Below are 25,111 nucleotides of genomic sequence, written 5' to 3'. Positions count from 1 at the left end.
TAATAACCACTGCACTCACTTCTGCCCCAACACACTTGAATTTCTGGCATACTGCAAGTGTCTTCCACGATGAAGTCTGTAGCAAAGTATTTCTTAAGTTCTTCTGCCATTCCTTTGTCCCCATTACTACCTTTCCAGTGTCATTTTCCAGTGGTCCGGTATCCACTCTCACCTCTCTTTTAATCTTTATATCTGAAAAAAACTTTTGGTATCCTTTTCGATATTTTTGGCTAGCCTACCTTCATATTTTGTCTTTTCTCTTATGGTTTTTTAAGTTGCTTTCTGTTGGTTTTTAACAGCATTCTAATTCTCTAACATTTCACTAATTTTTGCTAAAATATATGCTCCCTCTTTTGCTTTTATGCTTCCTTATCAACCACGGTTGCCTCTTCCTCCCTTTAGAATACTATTTCGTCTTTGGAATGTATCTACCTTGTGCCTTCCTAGTTGCCCCCAGGAACTCCAGCCATTGCTGTTGTGCCATCACTGCAGGGTGAATTCTGTTGTCCTATGATCACTGCCTTCCAAGGGTTCCTTTTACTTCAAGCTTACTATTCAAATATGGTTCATTACATTGATGAATGAATTATTGAGACATTGGATAGTTTGAATATGTCTGTGATCCTGGATGGGTCTGAATAGTGAAGAGCAAAATTTCAGTTGGAATTCATATGGGACAAGTTGGAGCCAGAGGCATTTGTGAAGGAAAGAAATGTGATTATGATACCTGGTTTTGATCAACACCTTATCGAAAACATGAAGGGAAACAGCAACCACTGAGAGTGAACATAGCAAGAGAGATAGATGGAAATCCACTGGATAGTGGAGTTTCTTCAGATTGGGCATTTGTGGAAGATCAAAACAAAACTTCAGATCAAAAGTAAAAGCAGAAGACATTGTAAATACCTGGCCAGTCGCACCAAATCTGTGAGAAAAAGTTTCAAGTTGAAAAGCCTCCTTCAGAACTGGCATGAAGAGAAAAGCTTGTTAAGCTATAGGGAATAGATGTGACTGATGGGGTGATGATCAGAATAAGCTGTTAACAGTATTTTCTGATCAATGAGTGAAAACATGGACGGAAGAACATAGACAGAAGAATGCTGTGAAGAAAAGGAGGTGCAAGTTGTACAACAGGAAAACATATCCAGCAGGTCAGGCTGGTCAGGTTCTTCACATTCAGAGGGCGAGAAAAAGTGGAGAAGAGGGTGGGGTGGGTGTGAGGAGAAATAAAAACAAATATTGAGCAATTGTCACAGACGGATGACTGATATACAGAAATCAAGTTACCTGAAGATTCAATATTAAAATGCGGGCTTTAATGCAACGTGGCCAGACGGAAATGGAGGTGTTGTTCCTCAACTTGTAACCATGGCATTAATTGTGATTGTTATAAATGCAGCAACAGTTATCTTGTATCTGTTCTTCTAGATCCAGTCAAGGTTCCAAGCAATTTGATGGGTGAAACAGTATTTTGTTTAATGTTTGGTATTTGCTGCTTTTGATTCAGTTTGTTGTTTTTAATCTTTGTCTCACTCCCAATTTTGTCCTCTTCCTACTTAAATGTTACAATGAATTTTAATCTGTGCCCAAGGATCTGCTTTTTGACCAGATGCACATAGCCTTCTAGACTCTTCAATTAGTTCAGCAATTTTACATATTATCTCAGCTATCTTCATTTATGTTGCCTCCAGATCCACTTTTCCTTCTTTATTTGTCCCATGGTTAATCCCTTTTGCTTTACTGTATGAATCCTTCCATCTTCTAATGTCTTCTCCTTCCATCCAATCTGAGATCACCTTTCCTTTTTGTTTCTCATCCCCTTCTCTGCATCATGCTTGACTAATCTTCTGGAATTTTTTGAGGATGTAACTATGAAAATGGACAAGGGAGAGCCAGTGGATATAGTGTACCCGGACTTTCAGAAAGCCTTTGATAAAGTCCCACATAGGAGATTAGTGGGCAAAATTAGAGCACATGGTATTGGGGGCAGAGTACTGACATAGATTGAAAATTGGCTGGCTGACAGGAAAAAAAGAGTAGCAATTAACGGGTCCTTTTCGGAATGGTAGGCGGTGACCAGTGGGGTACTGCAGGGTTCAGTGCTAGGACCGCAGCTGTTTACAATATACATTAATGATTTAGATGAAGGGATTAAAAGTAACATTAGCAAATTTGCAGATGACACAAAGCTGGGTGGCAGTGTGAAATGTGAGGAGGATGTTATGAGAATGCAGGGTGCCTGCAGGACAAACATGTCCTAGAACACAATGACTTTTTTAGGTACCTTCAAGTATGAAAGTATGTTAACCAGAGTTGTAGATATATAGACCTATCGACAGTAGAATTAGAATTTTTTAAGATTCTGAATTCGGCTTGCAGTTCAATACCTAGTAAATCAGTTTCTCGATTATATAATGCACTCTCCCATGCTAAAAATGTAAATACACTGTATATTAAAGAGAAGTGGGAGAAAGAGGCGGGGTTGGTACTTTCAGAGGAGGCTTGGGGGAAAATCTGCAGCTTTCACTGGTCCTTGACTAATTCTTTGACTTGGAGAGAACATTGTTGGAAAAACATTATAAGACACTTAAAGACCCCATATCAGGAAAAATATAAAGATACAAACGTGACGTGTTGGAGAAGGTGCGGCTCCAAGGAGGCAAATCATTTTCATATTTTCTGGGATTGCCCTAAATTAAGTCTCTATTGGGAAGGTATTCATAAAACATTAGTTAAGGTACTTAGGTCCCAGATACCTCTGAACTTTGAGACGCTCTATTTGGGGCATGTATTGTTTCTTGAACAGAAGGAAGATATAAAGTTGCTGCAGGCCCTCTTAGCGGCAAGTAAGAAATCAGTCACTAGAAAGTGGCTAAATCTAATACCACCTACATTAGAAGATTGGCACGAAATTATCTTGGAAATATTTAAAATGGAAAAGTTGACTTACTCCCTGAGAATTCAAAAATAAAAATTTTATCAAATCTGGAATAAATGGATTGAATATATAACCCCAATGCAAGCAGACTTTAGATGACTCTCCTAATGATTTATACTGCTCTTCTCATCAACACAGTAATATTGCTAACGTAAGCACCCCTAGTCTAAATGTCTTTTTTTTTTTTTGTTTTCTTTTGGAAAATAGAGAACTAACACAAATAAAGGGAAAGATTTGGGAAAGGGATAAAAAATGAAAAAATTAAGTAAATAAGTACATAGGGATTGGATAATTATGTCTGCGGGGCAGGAGCAAGCATGAACAAATTAAGATATAAACACCTACAATGGTTGTTACATAGGCTTACATACAACATTTTGGACCAGTGGAAATGGTCCAGAAGAGTTATATGGAAACTATTATTACTATTTTTCTTAACAACTAATACGATTACTTAGCCTAATAGATTAGAATTACCACAGTACATAATTATCTATTTAAGTGTCTAATTTCCTTTTATATCATCTCAATGTGTACTTAAGAATGTATAAATAATTATAGTTTTATACATATAAAAAATGGAAAAGGTTATATGTGTGAAAAAAGTACATGATATTTGTGAATTCCTTATCCAAATAAAAATAAAATTTAAAAAAAAGAGAATGCAGGGTGACTTGGACGGGCTGGGTGAGTGGGCGGATGCATGGCAGATGCAGTTTAATGTGGATAAATGTGAGGTTATCCACTTTCGTGGTAAGAACAGGAAGGCAGATTATTATCTAAATGGAGTCAAGTTAGGAAAAGGGGAAGTACAACGAGATCTAGGTGTCCTTGTACATCAGTCACTGAAAGCAAGCATGCAGGTACAGCAGGCAGTGAGGAAAGCTAATGGCATGCTGACCTTCATAACAAGGGGAATTGAGTATAGGAGCAAAGAGGTCCTTCTGCAGCTGTACAGGGCCCTGGTGAGATCACACCTGGAGTATTGTGTGCAGTTTTGGTTTCCAAATTTGAGGAAGGACATTCTTGCTGTTGAGGGAGTGCAGCGTAGGTTCACAAGGTTAATTCCGGGTATGGCAGGACTGTCATATGTTGAAAGATTGGAGCGACTAGGCATGTATACACTGGAATTTAGAAGGATGAGAGGGGATCTTATTGAAACATAAGATTATTAAGGGAATGGACACGCTGGAGGCAGGAAGCATGTTCCCGCTGATGGGTGAGTCCAGAACCAGAGGCCGCAGTTTAAGAATAAGGGGTAGGCCATTTAGAACGGAGTTGAGGAAAAACTTTTTCACCCAGAGAGTGGTGGATATGTGGAATACTCTGCCCCAGAAGACAGTGGAGGCCAAGTCTCTGGATGCTTTCAAGAAAGAGATGGATAGAGCTCTTAAAGATGGTGGAATCAAAGGTAATGGGGATAAGGCAGGAACTGGATATTGGTTGTGGATGATCAGTCATGATCACAGTGAATGGCGGTGCTGGCTCGAAGGGCCGAATGCACCTATTGTCTGTTGTCTATCTTAAAAGGTATTTTTAAATGTATTTGGCGGCTCTGATGAATACTTAAAACTGTTCGTGTGGATGTAAACTATTAAAATAATAATGAAATTGTCATCCACTGTGTGTTGAGTTGCCTGTTAGACCGATGTTCCAGATATGGAGAGCCACCTGAGCTGATGTCCATTGTTGAGAGAAATCTAATAAAACAGAGTAGAGGCTATATAGCAAGTAGGCCTTAAATGTTGTATCATAAGGCCCTACCCACAAATGGAAGTCTATGGTGGCTCAATTTTTAAAGCTTGTGAAGCTGTCTTTAAATGTTTCTGTTAGATATTTAAAAGCTGTTCAGATAGGTTAAAATATTTGAAAATTAGTTAATAATGCTTGATTGAAAGCACTTTAAAATGCTATCAAATAATTAAAGAATTAAAGTAACTTGCCTTGCTCAAAGGGTTGTGGTCTTATTCAGCTGATTGAGGACGTGGTTCTTTCACTGACCAGCACTGATGTAAAGCTATATTTGCACTGGCCTCTAACTGCACGTGATCATTATTCCTTGTTCCTGTCTCAACGGATGCTGCCTAATTTGTTGAGCATATCCAACATTTTCTGTTCTGATTTCTGATTTCCAATATCTTAAACATTTTAAGAATTGTATGTCTTAGCTAATATTTATGCCTCAATTATTATCATCAAAGTCAAACTTTACTTCACTTTATTGTCGCCAAACAGTTGATACTCGAGCGTACAATCATCACAGCGATATTTGATTCTGTGCTTTGTGCTCCCTGGAGTACAAATCAATAGTAAATATAATAAAAATTTAAATTATAAATCATAAATAGAAAATAGAAAAGGGAAAGTAAGGTAGTGCAAAAAAGCCGAGAGGCAGGTCCAGATATTTGGAGGGTACGGCCCAGATGCGGGTCAGGATCCGTTCAGCAATCTTATCACATTTGGAAAGAAGCTGTTCCCAAATCTGGCCGTATAAGTCTTCAAGCTCCTGAGCCTTCTCCCGGAGGGAAGAGGGATGAAAAGTGTGTTGGTTGTGTGGGTCGTGTCCTCGATTATCCTGGCAGCACTGCTCCGACAGCGTGCGGTGTAAAGTGAGTCCAAGGACGGAAGATTGGTTTGTGTGATGTGCTGGGCTGTGTTCATGATCTTCTGCAGCTTCTTCCGGTCTTGGACAGGACAACTTCCATACCAGGTTGTGGTGCACCCTAGAAGAATGCTTTCTACAGTGCATCTATAAGAATTAGTGAAGGTTTTAGGGGACAGGCCAAATTTCTTTAGCTTTCTCAGGAAGTAAAGGCGCTGGTGGGCCTTCTTGGCAATGGACTCTGCTGGGTTGGACCAAGTCAGGTCATTTGTGATATTGACCCCAAGGAACTTAAAGCTTCTGACCTGTTCCACCTGCGCACCACCAATGTAGATGGGGTCGTTCGGTCTGCTACTCCTTCTGAAGTCAACAACCAATTCCTTCGTCTTGCTGACGTTGAGGGATAGGTTATTGTCTTCGCACCATGCCACCAGGTTCTTAATTTCCTCTCTGTACTCAATCTCATCATTACCCGAGATACGGCCTACAATTGTGGTGTGATCAGCAAACTTATATATTGAGTTTGATGGAAACTTGGCTACACGATCATGGGTGTACAGTGAGTATAGCAGTGGGCTGAGTACGCAGCTTTGTGGGGCACCGGTGCTCAGAGTGATTGTAGAGGAGAGCTTGTCCCCTATTTTTATAACTTGCATTTATATCGCATGTGCTTATGGGAATAGGGTGTTTTTATGCTGAACCTGCCAATGCAACAGCAATACTCATGCTACAGGAAAATACTGCAAATAGATACTTTGTGATGACATGTCTAAATGCTCTTCTCATTAGCAACGTTGTAATTTGTCAAAAATTTGCCAACTTGGGAAGTGTGTGTAAATTGTTCAATAGCTACATGTTTCTATTGATCATTATGGAATTTTTAAATTTAAAATGATGGCTCCAACATTCTCAAATTGACACAGGTTAATTTATCTTGATGTACATTTAACAGCTCTTGAGCATATCCTTTAATATACCAACAAATGTGTGCTAAAGAGTAGGCAATTGTGAAGAACTAGAATGTTGCCAGTATTTTATTCAACATTCGAAGGTAGATTGTTTTTTTTAATAGGTTCATCATTTGTGTCTTAAGTTTAATCAATTTGATTTTCAATGTTCAACTTGTTTACTTTGTAGCATAATGCACCAATCCCTCAGGGCGGACGAGGTGCTATTCAGTTTGTCACCCATTACCAGCATTCCAGCAGTCAAAGACGCATCCGAGTTACTACAGTAGCCAGAAAGTAAGTTTACTGACTGCCTTCCAATATTTTCCACCCTTTTTAGTCATCATGTACACGGTACAATTGTGCTGTAATTAAATATTGCTTATTCTCAATGATAATTCTTTAATTCCGAAGATCAAAGTTAACAAACCAGGAAACTTAACAGTCACTAATAACACCACAAAATAAAAATGCTACTGGACCCTTCTTTAATTGAGTTTTCTTCAATGTAAGCCTAACATTTCAAGGAATAAATTTTTCAACTTTATACCCCTGAATCCAAACGCTAACCATGCTGCTCTGTTATTGAGATGAGGCTTAACACATTTTAGCCAATATTTCAGGTTGCTTCCAGAACATGGTGAGTTTTAACTTGTGATTACCTACTTTTGATCTGGTCCAATATTTTAATGGGCCTCAGTATCACAGAGACTACCTGCTTCTATTGCAGAGACATTAATTCTGAACCTTCTCCTTTATACACATCTGTTCTCATTAGAATGCACAGAATACTCTGTTAGAAAGATACTAATTCATTGCCCACTTATCTGAATTATTATCAGTATTTCTTATGTAACGTCTCACTAGATACAAGCAAATTTACATGTATACAGCTTCAGATCTATGCATTGTTGCTCTGCATGGAGAAAATGTACATCATGCTTAATAGTGTCACAAACAATCTTCATGATGGCACATATGCATAGTATTTATATGTTTCCACTGATTGACAAATATAGTACCTTGAATGTTAGTATGTACGGAAAGGAAACTACCAATTTAAAAACTAACATACAAGAAAGGTACCAATTATGTGAAGAAATAACTAACAAAGGAGAGAATCACGTAGCTGTCTCTTTTGTAAATGCTTTCAGTCATCATCTTAAAATTAACATAAAAATATACTGAAACAAAAAATCCTAAAATAAAATCTTATGCATTTAAACAAAAAATAAACCTCTTAGGAACTCAGCAGGTCAAACAGTATCTGATGAGAGAAAGGGAAGATTGATATTTTGGGTTATTAGAACTTGTTGTTCAACCCACCGAGTTCCTCCAGCAGTTTTTTTTTGCTTTAGATTCCAGCATATACAGCATCTTGTGTTTTCACCTATAAATCTGAGACCAAGCCAGAAAATTACCATTGTCTAAATTTAAAACGTACTGAAAATGTTTCTCCTGGACATGTATATTTTTTCTTATCCTATCTTGATGTTTTTTCCCTCTTGATATCTTTAAAAGTTTCTGTTCATGCATAACCTCAAAGTTGGTTAAAATGTCAACCTTAGAGCATTTATTCCAGCCTTTGAAATGTTAGCAAAAAGCAGAATGCTGCCAATAGTGGAGATCTGACATGAGAGAGAGACTGCTGGAGAAACAGCATGTGTATACAGCACTGGATCAGTACACTTAGTGTGTACTTTTAGACAAGGAACACAGAGAAGGTGGGGAGCAAGAAGAGCACATAAGCAACATGGGAACAGGCAGCAGTTAAATAGTAGAAATGATCTTTTATGAAACAAAAGAAATCTCCAAAACACAGATTATTAGGTTTACTAGATTAGGCACTTCAGAAGAGGAAAGTGGAATTGGGTCCAGGAATTTTTTTAGAAGGTAAAAGAGGCATAATTCCCAAGACAAAGAGGTTTTCTGCTCAAGCTTTGCATACTTTACTTGTGTGTGTATGTACTGTATGTGCATTTATGTATGTATGTGTTTGTTACATATTTTGTTGCATGTTCCAATTTGTTTTCTGTTTAAAATGGGTTTGCTTGATTGGAAGATTTTTTTCCACTGAACTTTTAACAGTTCTACTTAGTTCTAAGAGAAAATTACGAGGGGTGATTGATAGGTTCATGGCCTAAGGTAGAAGAGTCAATTTTAGAAAACCTAGCACATTTACTTTTCAACATAGTCCCCTCCTACATTTACACACTTAGTCCAGCGGTCATGGAGCATACAGATCCCTTCTTTGTAGAAATCGGCGTCTTGGACCTCCAGAAAGTGGTCCACAGCGGGGGTGATTGATAAGTTTGTGGCCTAAGGTAAAAGGAGATGAGTTATACAGCTCTCGTTACATGCACATGCAGTTCAACGTTTGAGTGATTGTGCAGAAAGTTTGAAGTTAATAACGTCTCCTTCTACCTTAGGCCATGAACTTATCAATCACCTCTCGTACTTATGATCCGGATTCACTTGAATCCCCACTTCCAAACCAATTTTACGCTTAACTGTCCTGCAAAATAGTACCACAGGGTCTAATGTAATATAGTTTATTCTAGTTAATTGATCCATCGGTTAATCAGGGCAGCCTCTTATTTGGGACAGCTCTTAAAGAACAAAAGCTAATCGAGCAAATAGCTGGGACTCCTTTTGTTTATTTGGAACACTTATTTTGCCTAATTGGGACAGGAGACTGTTGTCAGTCATGTGCATTTGTGTGGCTGTTAGACACTACACCATGCTTACAGCAAATGGTTTTTAAATAGTGTCAGTTGCTGTTGTGTTTGTGTTCAAAAAGCAGTGATTTTTGTCGCTGATACTTGGTGAGAAACAGGCAGCAAGACAATTCAAAACCATTTTGCTCACTGCATTCTCAAGCAGTCAGGCTTGGAAATGCTGGAACGGCCGAGAGTGAAAATGAAATGATCTCACTACTTTAACAAGTTAGGAAATATGAAAAATTTAAAGGTATCAACAATCAACTTAAATATTACAATGAAAATTAAGATGTGGAGGATGCAATCATCAAAATCATTGTGTGAAGGCGGTCCATTATCTACACTGAGTTTGACTGTTTTGTTTATTTACAGCCAATCAAAAGAGCATGCAGCATACATAGCATCAATAAATATTAGGAACTAATACACAGTTTTATTCTACTGTAGTAGTATTGAGAGTGTATTAAGTTGTTCTGTTTTTCATTTAAATACATAATTTGTTACTCAGTTAAACAGTAGTTCGCCTTTTTTAATACTTTTTTAACTACTTCCATGAAACTTTTGCTAATTGGGGCAGCCGCTTAATTGGCCCAAGATATACTGGTGCTGATATGTCCCAATTAACTGGAATCCACTGATTTAGAAAAACTCATCTCCAAATCATTTGTCAAATAGTGAATTGCAGGGGGATCAAAAATAATATTTCATGACAGTACAATGCCTTGTAAAAGTATTCATCCCCAATTTTTATTTGTGAATCACATGCTCCTTTTTTTTCACAGTAGAGCCCAGAAAGCATGGAAAATTATAAAGCATGAGAAACTAAAAGTTCAAAATTCAAAATGTCAGCAGTTCAAAAGTATTCATCCCCCTTTACTCAGTACTTAGCTGAACCATGTCTCGCAGCTATTACAGCTAGTAGTCTTTTTGGATAAGTCTCTTTTAGCTTTGCATAACGCGATGAATAAGATTTTTCATTTCTTCCTTGCCTGGTCAGTTGGGGGAGCAGCAGTGGACACATTCTAGAAGAGATGCTCGATCATGTTAAGGTCAGGATTCTATCTGCACTACTCAAGGACAGTTTGGCAGTGTGTTTTGTGTCATCCTGCTGGAAAACAAACCTCCTCCCCAGTTTAAGCTTTCTGGCAGAAGCTAGCAGGTTTTTATCCAGGATCTCTGTATTTAACAGCATTCATTTTCCCATCAATCTTGACCAGATTTCCAGTCCCTGCTGCTAAAAGGCATCCCCATGGCATGATACTACCTCCACCATACTTTACAGTAGGGATAGTGTTACCCGACCGATGCGCAATATGTGATTTACAGCATAGCATTGAGGTCAAAGAAGTTCCACTTTCGTCTCATCGGACTGCAAGACCTTTTTCCACTTCTTTGCAGTATCTTCTAAGTGATGCTTTGCAAATTCTTGAAGGGCAAGGATATGCTTTTTTCTCAAGTCAGGGCTTCTTCCTTGCCACTCTTCCATAAATATCCTTTTAGTGCAAGGCCTTAGAGATTGTGAAGCCATGAACTTAATCTCCAGTTGTAGCCACTGGCTTTTGCAGCTCACTCAGTGACTGTTGGTGTCACAGTATAAGTGCCATTCTTCTCCAGCGACTAAGTTTAGAGGGCCGGCCTGACCTGGGCTGTGTGGCTGTGGTTTTTTTTTCACTTTTTCATGATAGACTGCACTGAGCTCCAAAGTATGTTCAGTACTTCTAAGATAATCTTGTACCTTTCCCCAGATTTGTGCATCTATATTGCATTTCCCTGACTTGCCTTGAATGTTCTTTTGTCTTCGTTTTGGTTTGGTCTGTTGAAAATTTGCCATACTGTTGGGCCTTACAGAGAAAGGGTGTATTTATTCAGATAGTTCTCCAATTTCCTACATCAACAAATAGGGTGAGTTGGTAAGGTAATATACCGTATCGCATCTGTGAAAATTACAAAGGGGGTGAATACTTTTTTCAGCCTCACAATTTTGGTTTTAAATTTTAGTAAGTTGTTGACGAGTTTTGGAATTTTTCTTTTGATTTGACATGCTTCATAGATTAGCTGAAAACATCTTACTTCAATATATTTTAAATTTAGGAAATGGGACAAATTAAACGTGAAAGTACTTGTGGGTGCTGACTACTTTTGCAAGGCACTGTGTTCCTTTTGTGTTTGCTACTAACTCTGCTCTATTTGCAAAGAGCTTGTTAATTTGTCGGTCTTTTCATGAAGCTTAATCACCTCAAAATATTCAGATGGCTTTGACAGAAAAGGAAATTCTACATCTGATCGACAGCATGACTCCATTACTCATTTGCTTGTCAGTTTTATTTTTGCTATACTGCCTGTTGATTCTATTACTTCTGTTATTTTACCCAATGTTGATCAAAGGTACTTCAATCCTCAAGCATGTTCCACAAAAATGTTCTATTATGATCAACTAATCTATGTCATAAGACTTCCCTGGATGTGTTAGAATGCCTGTGCAACAGAGCTGAATCTGGGTTTAGAGGGAAGAATAGTCATTTATAACATATCCTCCTTTATGTTCCGACATGCGCTGCAATAATAGTTAAGACCATGAGATATAGGAGAATAATTAGGTAATTCTGTCAATTGAGTCTGCTCCACCATTCCATCATTGCTGATTTTTTTCCAACAACGTTGTAGCATATTTTATAACTGAATCAAAATTATAGGGAACACAGCAGGTGGGGTGGTGTTGGGATGCCAGTTATGCATTACTTGTGCTGTTTAGTGATAATACTTGTTTGGATTCTTAGCTGGGCAGATGCACAGAGTCAACTCCAGCACATTGAAGCAGCATTTGACCAGGAAGCATCAGCTGTGCTGATGGCAAGACTGGGAGTTTTCAGGGCTGAGTCTGAGGAGGGACCGGATGTACTTCGTTGGTTGGACAGACAATTGATCCGACTGGTAAGACCACTAAGATCTTGTGACCAGCTGGAAAGGTAGATTGTGTCAAATACAAAACTACTAATTACTCTCTCCGCTTTCTTCCATCAGTGTCAGAAGTTTGGCCAGTTCCACAAAGATGATCCTAACTCTTTCAGGCTCTCTGAAACATTTTCCCTCTATCCACAGGTAAGTAAGATAGTAAGTTGAAATTCTTGGAAAATGTTTAAAAATTAGGATCCTAAAATGTAAATGTGTTCTGGCAAGAAAATGTAAAAATATTTTCAAACAGAAACTTATTGCTTGATTCTTTGATTAAATCCCAGATTCTGCTGAGTTAGATGGGTATAGCTGTATGAGATACTCTGCTTGATCAAAAGGCAGGGACAAGTCAGCAAGTTGTTGAAATGAAAAATGTGTGGATAAAAGAATAGTCTTTGTTCTGACTTCAATCCCTTGCAGAATGGATGAACACCTACCAAACATATCCAAGCTCATAGGTGAAGTGTAATTATTTAAGAAGGATCCAAATGGTAGTGACCTAGCACCTTGAGAAGTGATGATAATAGCTCGATATTTTCATATTGGATGGCTGATTATTGAATAATTATTGAATGGAGGGAACAGCTCACCAGTAATCTATGTTAAAAAATCATGTTAATAGAGTTGCTGAAGAATTGGTCGAAAGATCAAGGAGCTGATTGTTGACTTCAGGAAAAGGAAACCAGAGGTCTGTAAGCCACTCCTTATCAGAGGATCAGAGGCTGAGGGTCACCAACTTTAAATTCTCAGTGTTATACTTTAAGAGGACCTGTCGTGGGCCCAGCACGTATGCACAATTATGAAAAAAGCATGATAGCACCTTTACTTCCTTAGGAGTTTGTTAAGATTCAGCATGACTTCTATAACTTTGATGAACTTCTGTAGATGTGTGGTGGAGAGTATATTGACTGGCTGCATCAGGGCCTGGTATGGAAAGAACCAATGCCCTTGAATGGAAGATCCTACAAAAAGTAGCAGATACAGCCCAGTCCATCATGGGTAAAGCCCTCCCCTCCATTAAGTACATCTGCATGGAGCATTGTCACAAGAAAGCAGTATCTATTATCAGGGATCTCCGCCTCCCCCCTGTCACCCAGGTCAAGCTCTCTTCTCACTGCTGCCGTCAGGAAGAAGGTACAGGAGCCTCAGGACTTACCACCACCAGGTTCAGGAGCAGTTATCACCCTCAACCATCATGCTCTTGAACCAAAGGGAATAATTTCACCTGCCCTATCACTGAAATGTTTCCACAACCAATGAACTCACTTTAAAAGATTCTTCATCTCATGTTCTTGATTTTTTGTACTTATTTATTTATTATTATTTCCCTTTTTAGTTGCAGTTTGTTGTCTATTGCTCGCTGGTTGAATGCCCAGTTGGTGGAGATTTTCATTGATTCAATTAATTATTATTCTTTTACGGACTTATTGAGTATGCCTGCAAGAAAATGAATCTCAGGGTTGTATATGGTGACATATATGTATTTTGATAATAAATTTACTTCAAACTTGGGAACTTAGATCTTTGGCCCTCAGAGAATTGCTAAATTCAACCTTAATTCAGAAGTGTGCAATGTGTGAACAATTTGTTAGGGAAGTGACCAAGCTGACCCCATAAAAGAACTGAAAAATCCATAATTGAAAAATTCAATGTGGGATGTTTTTATAAAATGTTTTACATAGAAATATATTTTTACTTAAAGAAAGAAACCTCATAAAAGGATTGTAAGTTTATGTCGGGTGAAAGGTGGCTGAAGGAGATAACCTTCACACAATAACTTGCTCAGATGTCATGTTGCGGTTGTTCATCCACCAACTGGCATGGGCATCTTCCTCGGTTTCTAATTTAATGTGACTAGGTAGTATTTAGACCTGTAGTTTTATGGAAGTCTAATTTTATGTTGTCATTCTAGTTCATGTTCCACCTGAGAAGATCCCCATTCCTTCAAGTTTTCAACAATAGTCCTGATGAATCATCATACTACCGCCATCATTTCATGAGACAAGACCTGACTCAGTCACTGATCATGATTCAGCCTGTTCTCTATTCTTATTCTTTCTATGGGCCCCCTGAGGTGAGATTTGTTGCATATTACCAAGTTTATTTCATAAATGGGGTTATTATATGGCTGATATATCTTTCTTTTTAAATCTTTTTATTGAGTAAGTATACAAAAAAGGTAAGCCATATAAACATTAATACAATGTTAAAGTATAATAAAATTCCAAAAGATAACAATACCAAAAAGAAAATACTACAAACAATGTAATTTAAGCATAAGAAACCAAGATAACATAATAGTATACTAGATTTTATATATATCAATGGAAAAAAAGAAAAAAAAACCCCCCAAAAAAAACCCACCGTGCAACTAACTAAAAGCAAAGCAAAGCAATGGGCTAACTTGAAACCAAACAGAGTTAAACTTAAAATCACGTCCTCAATCCCGACCTCCATTAAAACAGTGAAAAAAAAACAAGAAGGGTAAATATTACATTAAATGAAAATATCGAATAAAAGGTCCCCAAATCTGTTCAAATTTAAATGAAGAATCATAAAGGTTACTTCTAATTTTCTCCAGATTCAAACATAAAATCGTCTGAGAAAACCAAAAAAAGGTAGTTGGAGCATTAAGCTCTTTCCAATGTTGTAAAATACATCTTTTCGCCATTAAAGTAAGAAATGCAATCATTCTACGGGCTGAAGGGGAAAGATTACTAGAAATTTTAGGTAGTCCAAAGATAGCAGTAATAGGGTGAGGAGAGATATCTATATTTAATACCTTAGAAATAATATTGAAAATATCTCTCCAAAAAGTTTCCAAAGTAGGGCAAGACCAAAACATATGAGTTAAAGAGGCTATCTGCCCCGAACATCTATCACAGAAAGGATTAATATGCGAGTAAAAACGCGCTAACTTATCTTTGGACATATGTGCTCTATGAACCACTTTAAATTGAATTAGGGAATGTTTAGCACAAATAGAGGAAGTATTAACTAATTGTAAAATCTGCCCCCAATCATCCACAGAAATGGTAAGCCCCAATTCCTGTTCCCAATCTACCCTAATCTTATCAAATGGAGCTTTCCTAAGTTTCATAATAATATTATAAATCATAGCCGATGCACCTTTCTGACATGGATTAAGGTTAATTATCGAATCTAAAATATATATAGGAGGAAGCATTGGAAAGGAAGAAAGTATAGTACTTAGGAAATTTCTAACTTGTAAATATCTAAAAAAATGTATTCTTGATAAGTTATATTTATTAGATAATTGTTCAAAAGACATAAGGGAACCATCTAAAAATAAATCCAAAAACCGTAAAATACCCTTAGTCTTCCAAGTTTGAAAAGCGCGATCCGTAAAAGAGGGAGGAAAAAATATGTTACCTAAAATAGGAATCGCTAACCCGAATTGATTAAGATCAAAAAATTTTCTGAATTGAAACCAAATACGCAAAGCATATTTAACGATCGGGTTAGAGACCTGCTTAAGGCGTTTCGAATCAAGGTTATCAAGGATATATCAAGGTTTTAATTTTATGCGACATCGTTTCAAAAATCCTTTGTTAGTAGTTTCTTTTAATCTCAGTGCAATGTATAATTTATCTCAGCTTCTGAATTGGTAAATGAGAAATTGCAGGTGTTCTGTATCCTGACTGGTCTCCGGCAACTCGTACTGGAACTGCACAAGCATTGATGACTGCGCTTGACTCAGTTGTGATCAGACTGTGGGAAGGGAGTCAGTTATTTCTCCATCGAGACTGTGCCACAATTCATTGAGAATTATCTAGATCCCTTAATATCTTCTGGTTAACAAAAATTTGTTAACCTCAGATTTAAATTTAACAATTGGCCTGGCCTTAGTTGCGTTTCATGAAAGTTTTTCAAGCATTTACTACCATGCAGATCTATTTTCTACCTTCTTGCTGCTGGAACATGCTTGGAAGCATATGTGCATTAGTTTGCAAAAGTAGTATCAATATTTATGTAACATTGGTGTTGATTCTCCTAAGTAAAGATGGTAATCATTCACTCATCCTTTTCCACAGCCAGTCCTATTAGACAGTGGCAGTATCTTACCAGACCGAATCCTCCTCATGGACACTTTTTTCCAGATTGTTATCTACCACGGGGAGGTCAGTGTTTAGTGAAGCTATTTTTTTTAATGTTATTGTTGTTTATGCTTATTATTAATGGTTGTGGATGAATATGTAATTAAAATGATTCACATGGAATGCCCTTATATTGACAGAAATGCAGAAGCATAAAATTATTTAAAGAATTCAGTGCATTAAATACATTTAACTCTTTTGTTCAATGGTGTTTTCACACAGTAATCACAAATCCTGCCCCTTTAATAGGGATTCAGGAACAAATGTATAGATGCAAAAACAAATTCTGGACTAGGCCAAGTGTTCTAATAGAGATTCAGAGAGGGTTCTTTTTGCAAAGTAGGATATGATGAAATGCCTTTCCATGTTGTAAGTTAAAAATAGAATTAAAGCTCATCATAACTGTTTGATTTACATTTGTAGAGGAGAACAATTTTTGTAATGTAGGGAATTGTTCTCTGCAAAGACTTAAGATGAAGAAAATATGTATGTACAACCAAATGAGCACAAATGTACAAAAATGTGCGCAACCAAGGAACTCATGTATGTATGAATTTAGCTGAACAATCTGGGAGCGTCAGTCATCATTAGTTTATATGAATTGCAAAGAGAAACTATTCCTTGGAGATTGTATTTAATTAATAGTCTATTTTATGCAGCAACATGATTTGAAAGTTCAACTCTCTTATGTTCTTTTGGTTTCTTAATTCACTTGAGACAACATCGGAAAAAAAATTGAGAGAATATTATTGTCAGATCAGAGTCTAGTTTAAAATCACTGGCATACTATGTCATGACATTTGTTGTTTTGTAGCAGCATTATATTATAATACATAATTTTAAAAATCTATAAATTACAATAAGAAATATATATAAAAATTAAATGAGATTCAAGTACATGTTATACAACCTTGAGACTTGCTTGCACACAGTAGCCACAAAGCAAGAAACCTGAAAGAACCTAATTTAAAGTAAAAGAATAAAAATGAAAATAAAAGAGCAACACTCAATGTACAAGAGAAAGGGAAAAAAACACAAGTCAGGCTAACAGTTGAAGCAGACAACAACATTCCAAACCAAAACTGAGTCCCAAAATAAGTAGTCATTAAATAAGCAGTGCAAAAAGAGAACAAAAAAGAAAAAATAGTAGTGTACAGAGATTCATTGTCCATTCAGAAATCTGATGGCAGAGGGGAAGAAACTTCCTAAGAAGCTGAGTTGGTGTCTTCAGGTTTCTGTACCTCCTCCTCAATGGAAGCAGTGAGAAGGGGGCATGTCCTGGGTGGTAAGGGTCCTTAATGATGGATGCCACCTTTTTGATGCATTGCCATTTGAAGGTGTCCTCGATGCTGGGGAGGCTCGTGCCCATGATAGAGCTGGCTGAGTTTGCAAATTTCTGCAGCTTTTTCTAATCCTGTGCAGTGGCCCCTCCATACCAGATGGTCAGATACGTAGAAGAAGATTTACACCTTCAGGCTGAAATGCCTGTCTCTTCACCCTGGCAAAATAGCAGCTGTTAGTAATCATTCACAGACATCTAAAAAAAATTTTTTTGAAGTACCCAGACTAATAGAGATTGATAAGTGGTTGTACAGGTGATTTACATTATATTTGGGTTATAAATTTACTCAGTTCCCTTGAATATACACCACTTGATTTAAACTATGCAGTTACAAATTGTAAACTACTAAATGCTTCAGCAAAATGTTTCATTACTGAATCTACAACTTATGCTCTTCATTTAAATATTGAACCAATTAACAGTAAACTGTTTTCATATGTTGCACTTGCAAATAATATTTTTCATTTTGGAAATAATGATTGGGGGATATAGTACCAAGTGAAAGGAAATGTACAGTGAATATTTCATTCAGCTTTTGCTTCTTTTCTAAGACTATATCACAGTGGAGGAAGGCTGGTTACCAGGACATGCAAGAATATGAAAACTTCAAACAGCTCCTGCAAGCTCCACTGGATGATGCACAGGAAATCCTTCAGACCCGGTTTCCAATGCCACGTTATGTTGACACAGAACACGGAGGGAGTCAGGTACCTAAGTTCTTTTTAATATTCAGCTTCTGAAGCACCCATCTTTGTAGAAATGCTGAAATAAATCTTTGTTAAAAATTTCAATTGCTTTAAATTTTCTTCTAGTGGACAAAGTATTGAGGTCATATGCAAATTTATAAAACATCATGTCTGTACTAGGTGTCATTTACTGTCTTTCTTTGTTATTATTATTGCTGTATGTTTGCAGAAACACTTCAATTAACCAGAAGCTTTCACGGCAAAGCTTTTAAGATTTTTATATTTTCTTCGGCTTGGTGAGGTTTTGCAGCACAAAGAAGGGAAAAAACAAATGAGGTTTTTTGAAGCTGATGCTAATTGACCTTCTCTTCCTTTTAAGGCTCGATTCCTTCTCTCAAAAGTGAACCCATCACAGACTCATAATAATTTGTATGCTTGGGGACAGGTTAGTATCCTCTAGAAAAGTTTTATTAGATGCGTGAATGTGTACCCAATAAACCCAAAAGTTTTTAATCATGTTTTCTCACAAACTATTCTATATCACCATCATTAACTACTTACAGCCACTTTGGCAATAAGTTGCATTGGAGGATACAGGTTATGATCTTGGTCTGGTTTCAGAAAGTATTTTGTAATTGGCTATAATGATTGAGAAGGAAAAAAATGATTCTCAATTATTTCTCAGTGTCCACTAAGTTGCACTGAATATTGCACATGGTTGCTGACAAGGAAGGACCATTTGTATTCTGGGTTAATATTTTGCCAGTCTGCTGTTCAAGATTTATACATGAAAAATAACCATATGAAATAGTTGCGATGCAGGAAACTTGTGAAAATGTATTTCAACATGAGTCAGTTTCTAAACAAAAACTGTCAAAGAATGTAAAATCTAATTTTTAATTCCACTGTTCTAAATATCTGAAGTCTCTAAAATGTCTTAGCTGTTTGCTAAAACTTTCCAAAATAAATTGCAGCATTTAACAACAAGTTTTCAAAGAGTGAAAGCAAAATGGTGTTGCCTGTAGTTGTAGATAATAAATGATTAAAGATGTTAAAAATATTAAGGTGGCATCCGTCAAAAATATGAACACCTGATATTTTGTATTTTGGTTTAACTGTTTAAAAAAGGATGTTGCTGAGATAGCACCTACAATATTGTTTGCTGTTTTGATCGCTGTATAATAGGGAAGATGTGATTAAGCTAGAGATGGTGCAGAAGGTTGCTGCCAGGATGGGACTATGAGGAGAAACTGTATTCTCTGGAATGAGGATGCTGAGGGGTGACCTTATAGAGGTTTATAGATCATGGCTGGCGGGTGATCGCAGTCTTTTGCCAGGGTTGAGAAATCTAAAACAATAAGGCTTTAGATTTGAGGGGAGAAAGATGTTAAAGGGGATCTGAGGGACAAGTTTTTCCACACAAAGGATGGAATCAGGTCAGAAACAGATTTGTTTTCACTGACATATGATGTGACAAGCTAGCAGAGGGCATGTCAGAAGCTGATAAAATTACAGTGTTTAAAAGGCATTTGGACCTGTACATAGAAAGGTAAGGTTCAGAGGCATATGAGCTAAATGCAAGCAAGAGACTAGATTTGCATGGTCGACATGGATGAGTTGGGCAGAAAGGCCTGTTTTCATGCTGTATAACTCTAACTCTGAGATAAATCAGTAGTAAGAAGAAACTGAACCAGGTATTTTAAACAAATGCAAAAATAAATGTGTCAATATCAAGCAGTTTTGGATGAAGAGGAAAACTAATATATTTAGCAATTCTATATTGTTGAGGTACATGATACTAATAGACACTTTATAATTCTATATATTTTTGTATTCTTCAGGAATCTGGTGCACCAATCCTGACTGATGACGTTAGTCTTCAAGTCTTTATGGACCATTTAAAAAAGCTAGCAGTATCTAGCGCATCATAGATCAATCTGATGTAGAAGAGCACAAGAAAATATTGGAAAATAGATTTTGCTTAGATTCTTTATTTTGAATTATGACTGTCTTGCATTAATATTGCACCTTGCCTATATGTGGAGGTCCTGATTTGATTTTGTTTAATTTTTAGGTATTACTTATTTCCAAACCTGCTGCATTCCTATTGAAGAAAAATTGTTTATTTCTGACAATCTGTTAGCTTTAATTTATCAATTAATGTCTTTTATATACAAGTTCAATAGCTAATAATAAATAAACTTAAATGCATTGACTGCTTATGTTTGTAACTTCAAAACTTATTTACACATCTTTTTCTTTCGCCTGCTTTGAAAGGAAATAACCTTAAACTGTATGACAAAATAATACAAGATCTTTTATAGCAAAACTATGCAAGATAAAGTTTCTGATATTTGTGATTACTTGTCTTTATTTAGTTTACTTAAACACATCATCTCCACAGAGATGAGAATTTCTTTGAGTACAGTTTTCTACAAGTTAGATTTAAATGCACCAACTGCTGAAATCTGTGGAAATTTTTTTTTTAAATATGACCATTCTGATATGTGTCCCCAGGTTATGACAGTTTTTTTTTCCATTCCTGAGAACTTTCAAAACGTTTGTAAGTTACAAATGAACAACAGCAGTGTGTGGGAGAGGATTACAGAAACAGGTGTGATGGAGTAGCAAGAACAGCAGCTGCTGAGTGAGTGAGAGAGTCTGAACAGCAGTCCCGGCTCTGCTCAGTTCCATCCAGCTCCTGATTTCTGCAGCTCAGAACAGAGAAGGCATATGGAAAGACCCCAATCCCTGAATGCAGAAGACGTCTGCAGCAGCTGGCAAATCCACCACCATCCATCCCACCAGTCTCCTAAACGCTTGTTCATATGTACAGACTGCCCATAAGCCAAATGTTCATAACCTAAGGTGGACCTGTAAAGAGTTTGATTTCTACTTTCTTGAATCCTTATGTAAAGTTAAATATTTTCATTCGGCTCAAATCTGACTGCAACAAATAAGTTGTGGTGAATATAGTGTACATTTCTAATATTTGTGCCATTATTTATAGAATAGTGATTTCCAGAAGTGTTGACCTATCCATGCCTTATTCCACAAGAAAATGGAAGTGACAGTTCCAGTTCCATACTTAATCTCATACATAGGTTCTACAATCTATTGTGTAATATTATGACAATTTTATTATTTTTGAGTATCATGCATGGACCCAAAATGGAATTTTATTTCTAATGTACCATTTTGACATTATCTATACTTCATTAATCTTAATATCCAATGCATCTTTATAGAGCCAGTCTTAAAAACATAACTACCAAGAGCGCCAAACAAATTATTGGATGATATATTGAGAACTACGTTTGAAGTTCAGATTGGGTTATCATTGTTGCACAGTATAAACTGTGGTGAAGTACATCACATGCAAAGCTCCAGAATAGGATGATGGAGAAAATGAAGATAGCCAAAAGGTTATCTTAATGAACACAATGAGGAGTGAACAAAGGCAATGTACTGGAAATGCAGCAAAAGTGGCTTTGAAGTAAAACAAAATTATGGTGTTGAAAAAAAATTTACGACTTGATAATGTGATAAATCAGAACATACAAGAAATAATAATAAACTGCTTGACGGGCCCAATTGATACAAGATTCTGCTTCTTTTAATTTCCAAGGCAGAACTGAGAAATAAAAGATAGTTCAAATGAATAAATGTCAATTGAATTTATTGCTTAGATCGATGTAATTATCTTAATTTTAGATTTTTGCCCCTTTAGTCAGTTGTGTCCTAATTAACTAGGCCACAGTAAAACAATCCTTGAGTTCCAAGTGACCAGACAAGGCCTGGTGAGATATGGAATTTCGCATTTGTATCATTTTTAACACAGTAAGTAAGATGGAACATTTGTTATCATATCTGAAATAAAATTCAAATAGAACAATCCCATATCATGTTTTGTACTATTTGTAATAGATTTCAATATTATTTTATGAAGATCAGTCACCAACCTTCTTCCTTAAAATAATGCTGGACAATCCATAATGTGAATATCAATGAAAAGTAATTATAGTCTTCATTTTTTACATTTATCAAAGTACATATATATCAGGATAGAATAAATGTAGCACTGCAGTATTCTGTTTTTAGTGTACATGCTCATCTTTCTGTCTGTTAATATGGTCTTCATTTTTTGGAAAGCTTCTTTCGCCATTGCTATTCTGTATTTGATATCTGTGTCGCACCTGCCATCACTTGTTATTAGGCTGCCAAGATATCTGAATTTGTTGACTTGTTTGATGTTTGTATTTCTGATCTTGATCACACATTGTGAGAAGTTTGTCTTTCTGGAGATGACCATGCTTTCTGTCTTCTTGGTGTTGATTGAGAGGCTTCTGCGATTACTTTCTGCTGCCACTATAGTGAGTAGTTCTTGAAGTTTTGTTTCTGAGTCAGCTAGTAGTACGATGTCATCAGCATATCTGATGTTATTTATATTATGGCCTCCAATTGTGAATCCTTTGATGCCTTTGATACTTCTCAAGATATTTTCACTATACAGGTTGAATAAGTCTGGTGAAAAGACATAACCTTGCCTGACTCCTCGCATGATATTCACATACTCACTCACTTCTCCTTCTATTTTGATGGATGCTGTCTGGTCAAATATTGGGTATTAGCTCATGGTTTCAGTCTTTTCTCCAATTGTTTCTTTTCATTTTGCCTATAGAGGAGTCAGCTTGTAGATTTACAAGTATAACTTGTTAGTACTGGTTTTGAAACTACCTTCTGTGGGAATATTTTAAACAAAATGGTGCACTTAATTACCTACTAAAAATTAGCACCAAATGCATAATTGATTTTGCTTTTCTTAATTGTTCACATATGGAGGGGCTGCCTTTCAGAAGCAAAGCCATGTCATGCAATTGTTTTAAAAAAATGTAGGGAGGTTTCTGCCCAGCACTTTGGCCAATGTTTCACCTTAACCAGATAATACGTTTTTCAGATACTGGATTGTTACTATTAGAAAATAGAACAGTGAAGGAATAGGCCCTTTGGCCCACGATGTCTATGCTGATCATAAAGCCAAATTAATCCCATGTGTGTGCATGTAGAGTGTCCCTCCATTCCCTTTCTGTTCATATGCTTGTTGAAATGCCTCTTAAACATTATGATTACATTTATTTCCTGCACTTCTCCCTGGCAACCTGTTCTAGGTACATACCACATTCGGTGTTTTTAAAAAAACTTGCCTTGTAAATAACTTTTAATTTTCCCCCTCTCATCTTAAAGCTAACCCCTCTGATATTTCACATTTCCACCTTGGGGAAAAAGACACTATCTATCCTGTCTGTGCCAATCATAATTTTGTACATTATCAGTTGCTGCTTGACCTCTGACATTGTAGAAAAAACACCCCCAAGTTTGTCCAACCTCTTCTTTGGCTAATATTCTCTAATCCAAGGAACATCCTAGTGAACCTCTTCTGCACCTCCACATCTTTTCTGTACCGTGGCAGCCAGAAATGCATACAATATTCCAAAAAATGACCCAAAGATTTATACAGCAGCAACATGATTTTTCTGCTTTTATACTCCACATCCTGATCAATAAAGGCAAGAAAACTGTATACCTTCTTTACGACCCTATCTAGTTGTGTTGCAACTTTCAGGGAATTTGGATTTGCACTCCCAAAACTTGCTTTGCATCAGTGCTCTTTAGGGACCTCCCATTTACTGTGTATTTTGCTCTTACATTTGACCTCCAAAAATGCAGCACCTCTCATTTACCTGGATTAAATTCCATCTAAAATTACTCCAACTATATTCTGTTGTATGCCTTGATGACCTTCCTCACTAATTAAAATTCTTTTTTTTTTGCATTATCTGCAAACTTATTCATCAGTCTACCCACATTTTCGCGGAAATAAATATCACAAGCAGCAAGGATCCCAGCACTGGTCACTGTGGGACACTACACATCACAGACCTCCAGCCAGGATTACATCCCTCCATCACTACCCATGGCTTTCTATGGCCAACACAATTTTAAATCCACTCTACCAAATCACCTTGGATCTGACATGTCTTAATTTTCTAGACCGGCCTACCATGAGGGACCTTGTTAAATGCTTTACTAAAGTTCATGTAGACAGCACCCACTGCTTTACTCTCATCAATCACATTCATCACCTCAAAAAACTCAATCAGATTCATAAGACATGACTTCCCTGCAAAAAAGTGATGCTGACTACCCCTAATAAGTCCATGTTTTTACAAATGCCTAAGCTGGACCCACAACCTCTATCTAATCAACAAGGCACAACCGTGTCTACACACTCTGAGGAGACTGATGCGTCCAAGGCTCCCCGCCCTCATTCTAACAACTTTCTACAGGAGCACCATTGGAAGTGTCTGTCCGGTCTGGCTGCATCACTATGTGGTACAGAAGCTGCAAGGCATTGGACCGCACAACCTTACAGAGGGCAGCACAAACCACTGAGAAGATCATAGGTGTCTTCCTCCCCCCCATTCATGACATTTACCGAAGTGTTGCAGATGAAGGGTCCAAAGCATTGTTGAGGATTCCTACCACCCACAATCTCTTTGACTCACTATCAGAAAGGTGATACAGAAGCATTAGGGTGAGGACTGCCAGACCGGTAACAGCTTCTTCCCTCAAACTGTGAGACTAAAGGAAACTCTGCCACCACTGAGGTTTCATCACTAGGACAGTGAGCTGTTTACTGTCAAACCCTGGTTGGATTAGCCCTCGATCCCTTGCAGTTTGCCTACCAGGAGTATACTGGAGTCGACAATGCTCTCATCTACCTGCTGAACAGAGCCTACCCTCAT

The 25,111-nt window shown here is 37.1% G+C and overlaps 1 protein-coding gene across 1 annotated transcript in view; it reads left to right on the top strand.

The window, feature by feature from the left end:
* Nucleotides 1-22,387, top strand: part of LOC134350578 (protein transport protein Sec23B) — a 70,173-nt gene extending 47,786 nt beyond the window's left edge. Inside the window, exons 13-20 of the mRNA XM_063055985.1 lie at nt 6,678-6,784; nt 11,985-12,138; nt 12,229-12,306; nt 14,072-14,233; nt 16,215-16,301; nt 18,171-18,326; nt 18,685-18,750; nt 20,147-22,387. Of these exons, the coding sequence (XP_062912055.1) occupies nt 6,678-6,784; nt 11,985-12,138; nt 12,229-12,306; nt 14,072-14,233; nt 16,215-16,301; nt 18,171-18,326; nt 18,685-18,750; nt 20,147-20,236 (900 nt within the window). The 3' untranslated portion in view covers nt 20,237-22,387. The remainder of the gene's footprint in view (nt 1-6,677; nt 6,785-11,984; nt 12,139-12,228; nt 12,307-14,071; nt 14,234-16,214; nt 16,302-18,170; nt 18,327-18,684; nt 18,751-20,146) is intronic.
* The last annotated feature ends 2,724 nt before the right edge of the window (nt 22,388-25,111 follow it).

The sequence above is a fragment of the Mobula hypostoma genome, chromosome 8, assembly GCF_963921235.1.
Source record: "Mobula hypostoma chromosome 8, sMobHyp1.1, whole genome shotgun sequence".
Classification (NCBI taxonomy): Eukaryota; Metazoa; Chordata; class Chondrichthyes; order Myliobatiformes; family Myliobatidae; genus Mobula; species Mobula hypostoma.
Note: the sequence above shows the minus strand (reverse complement) of the source record. Positions and strands in the feature narration are given on the sequence as shown.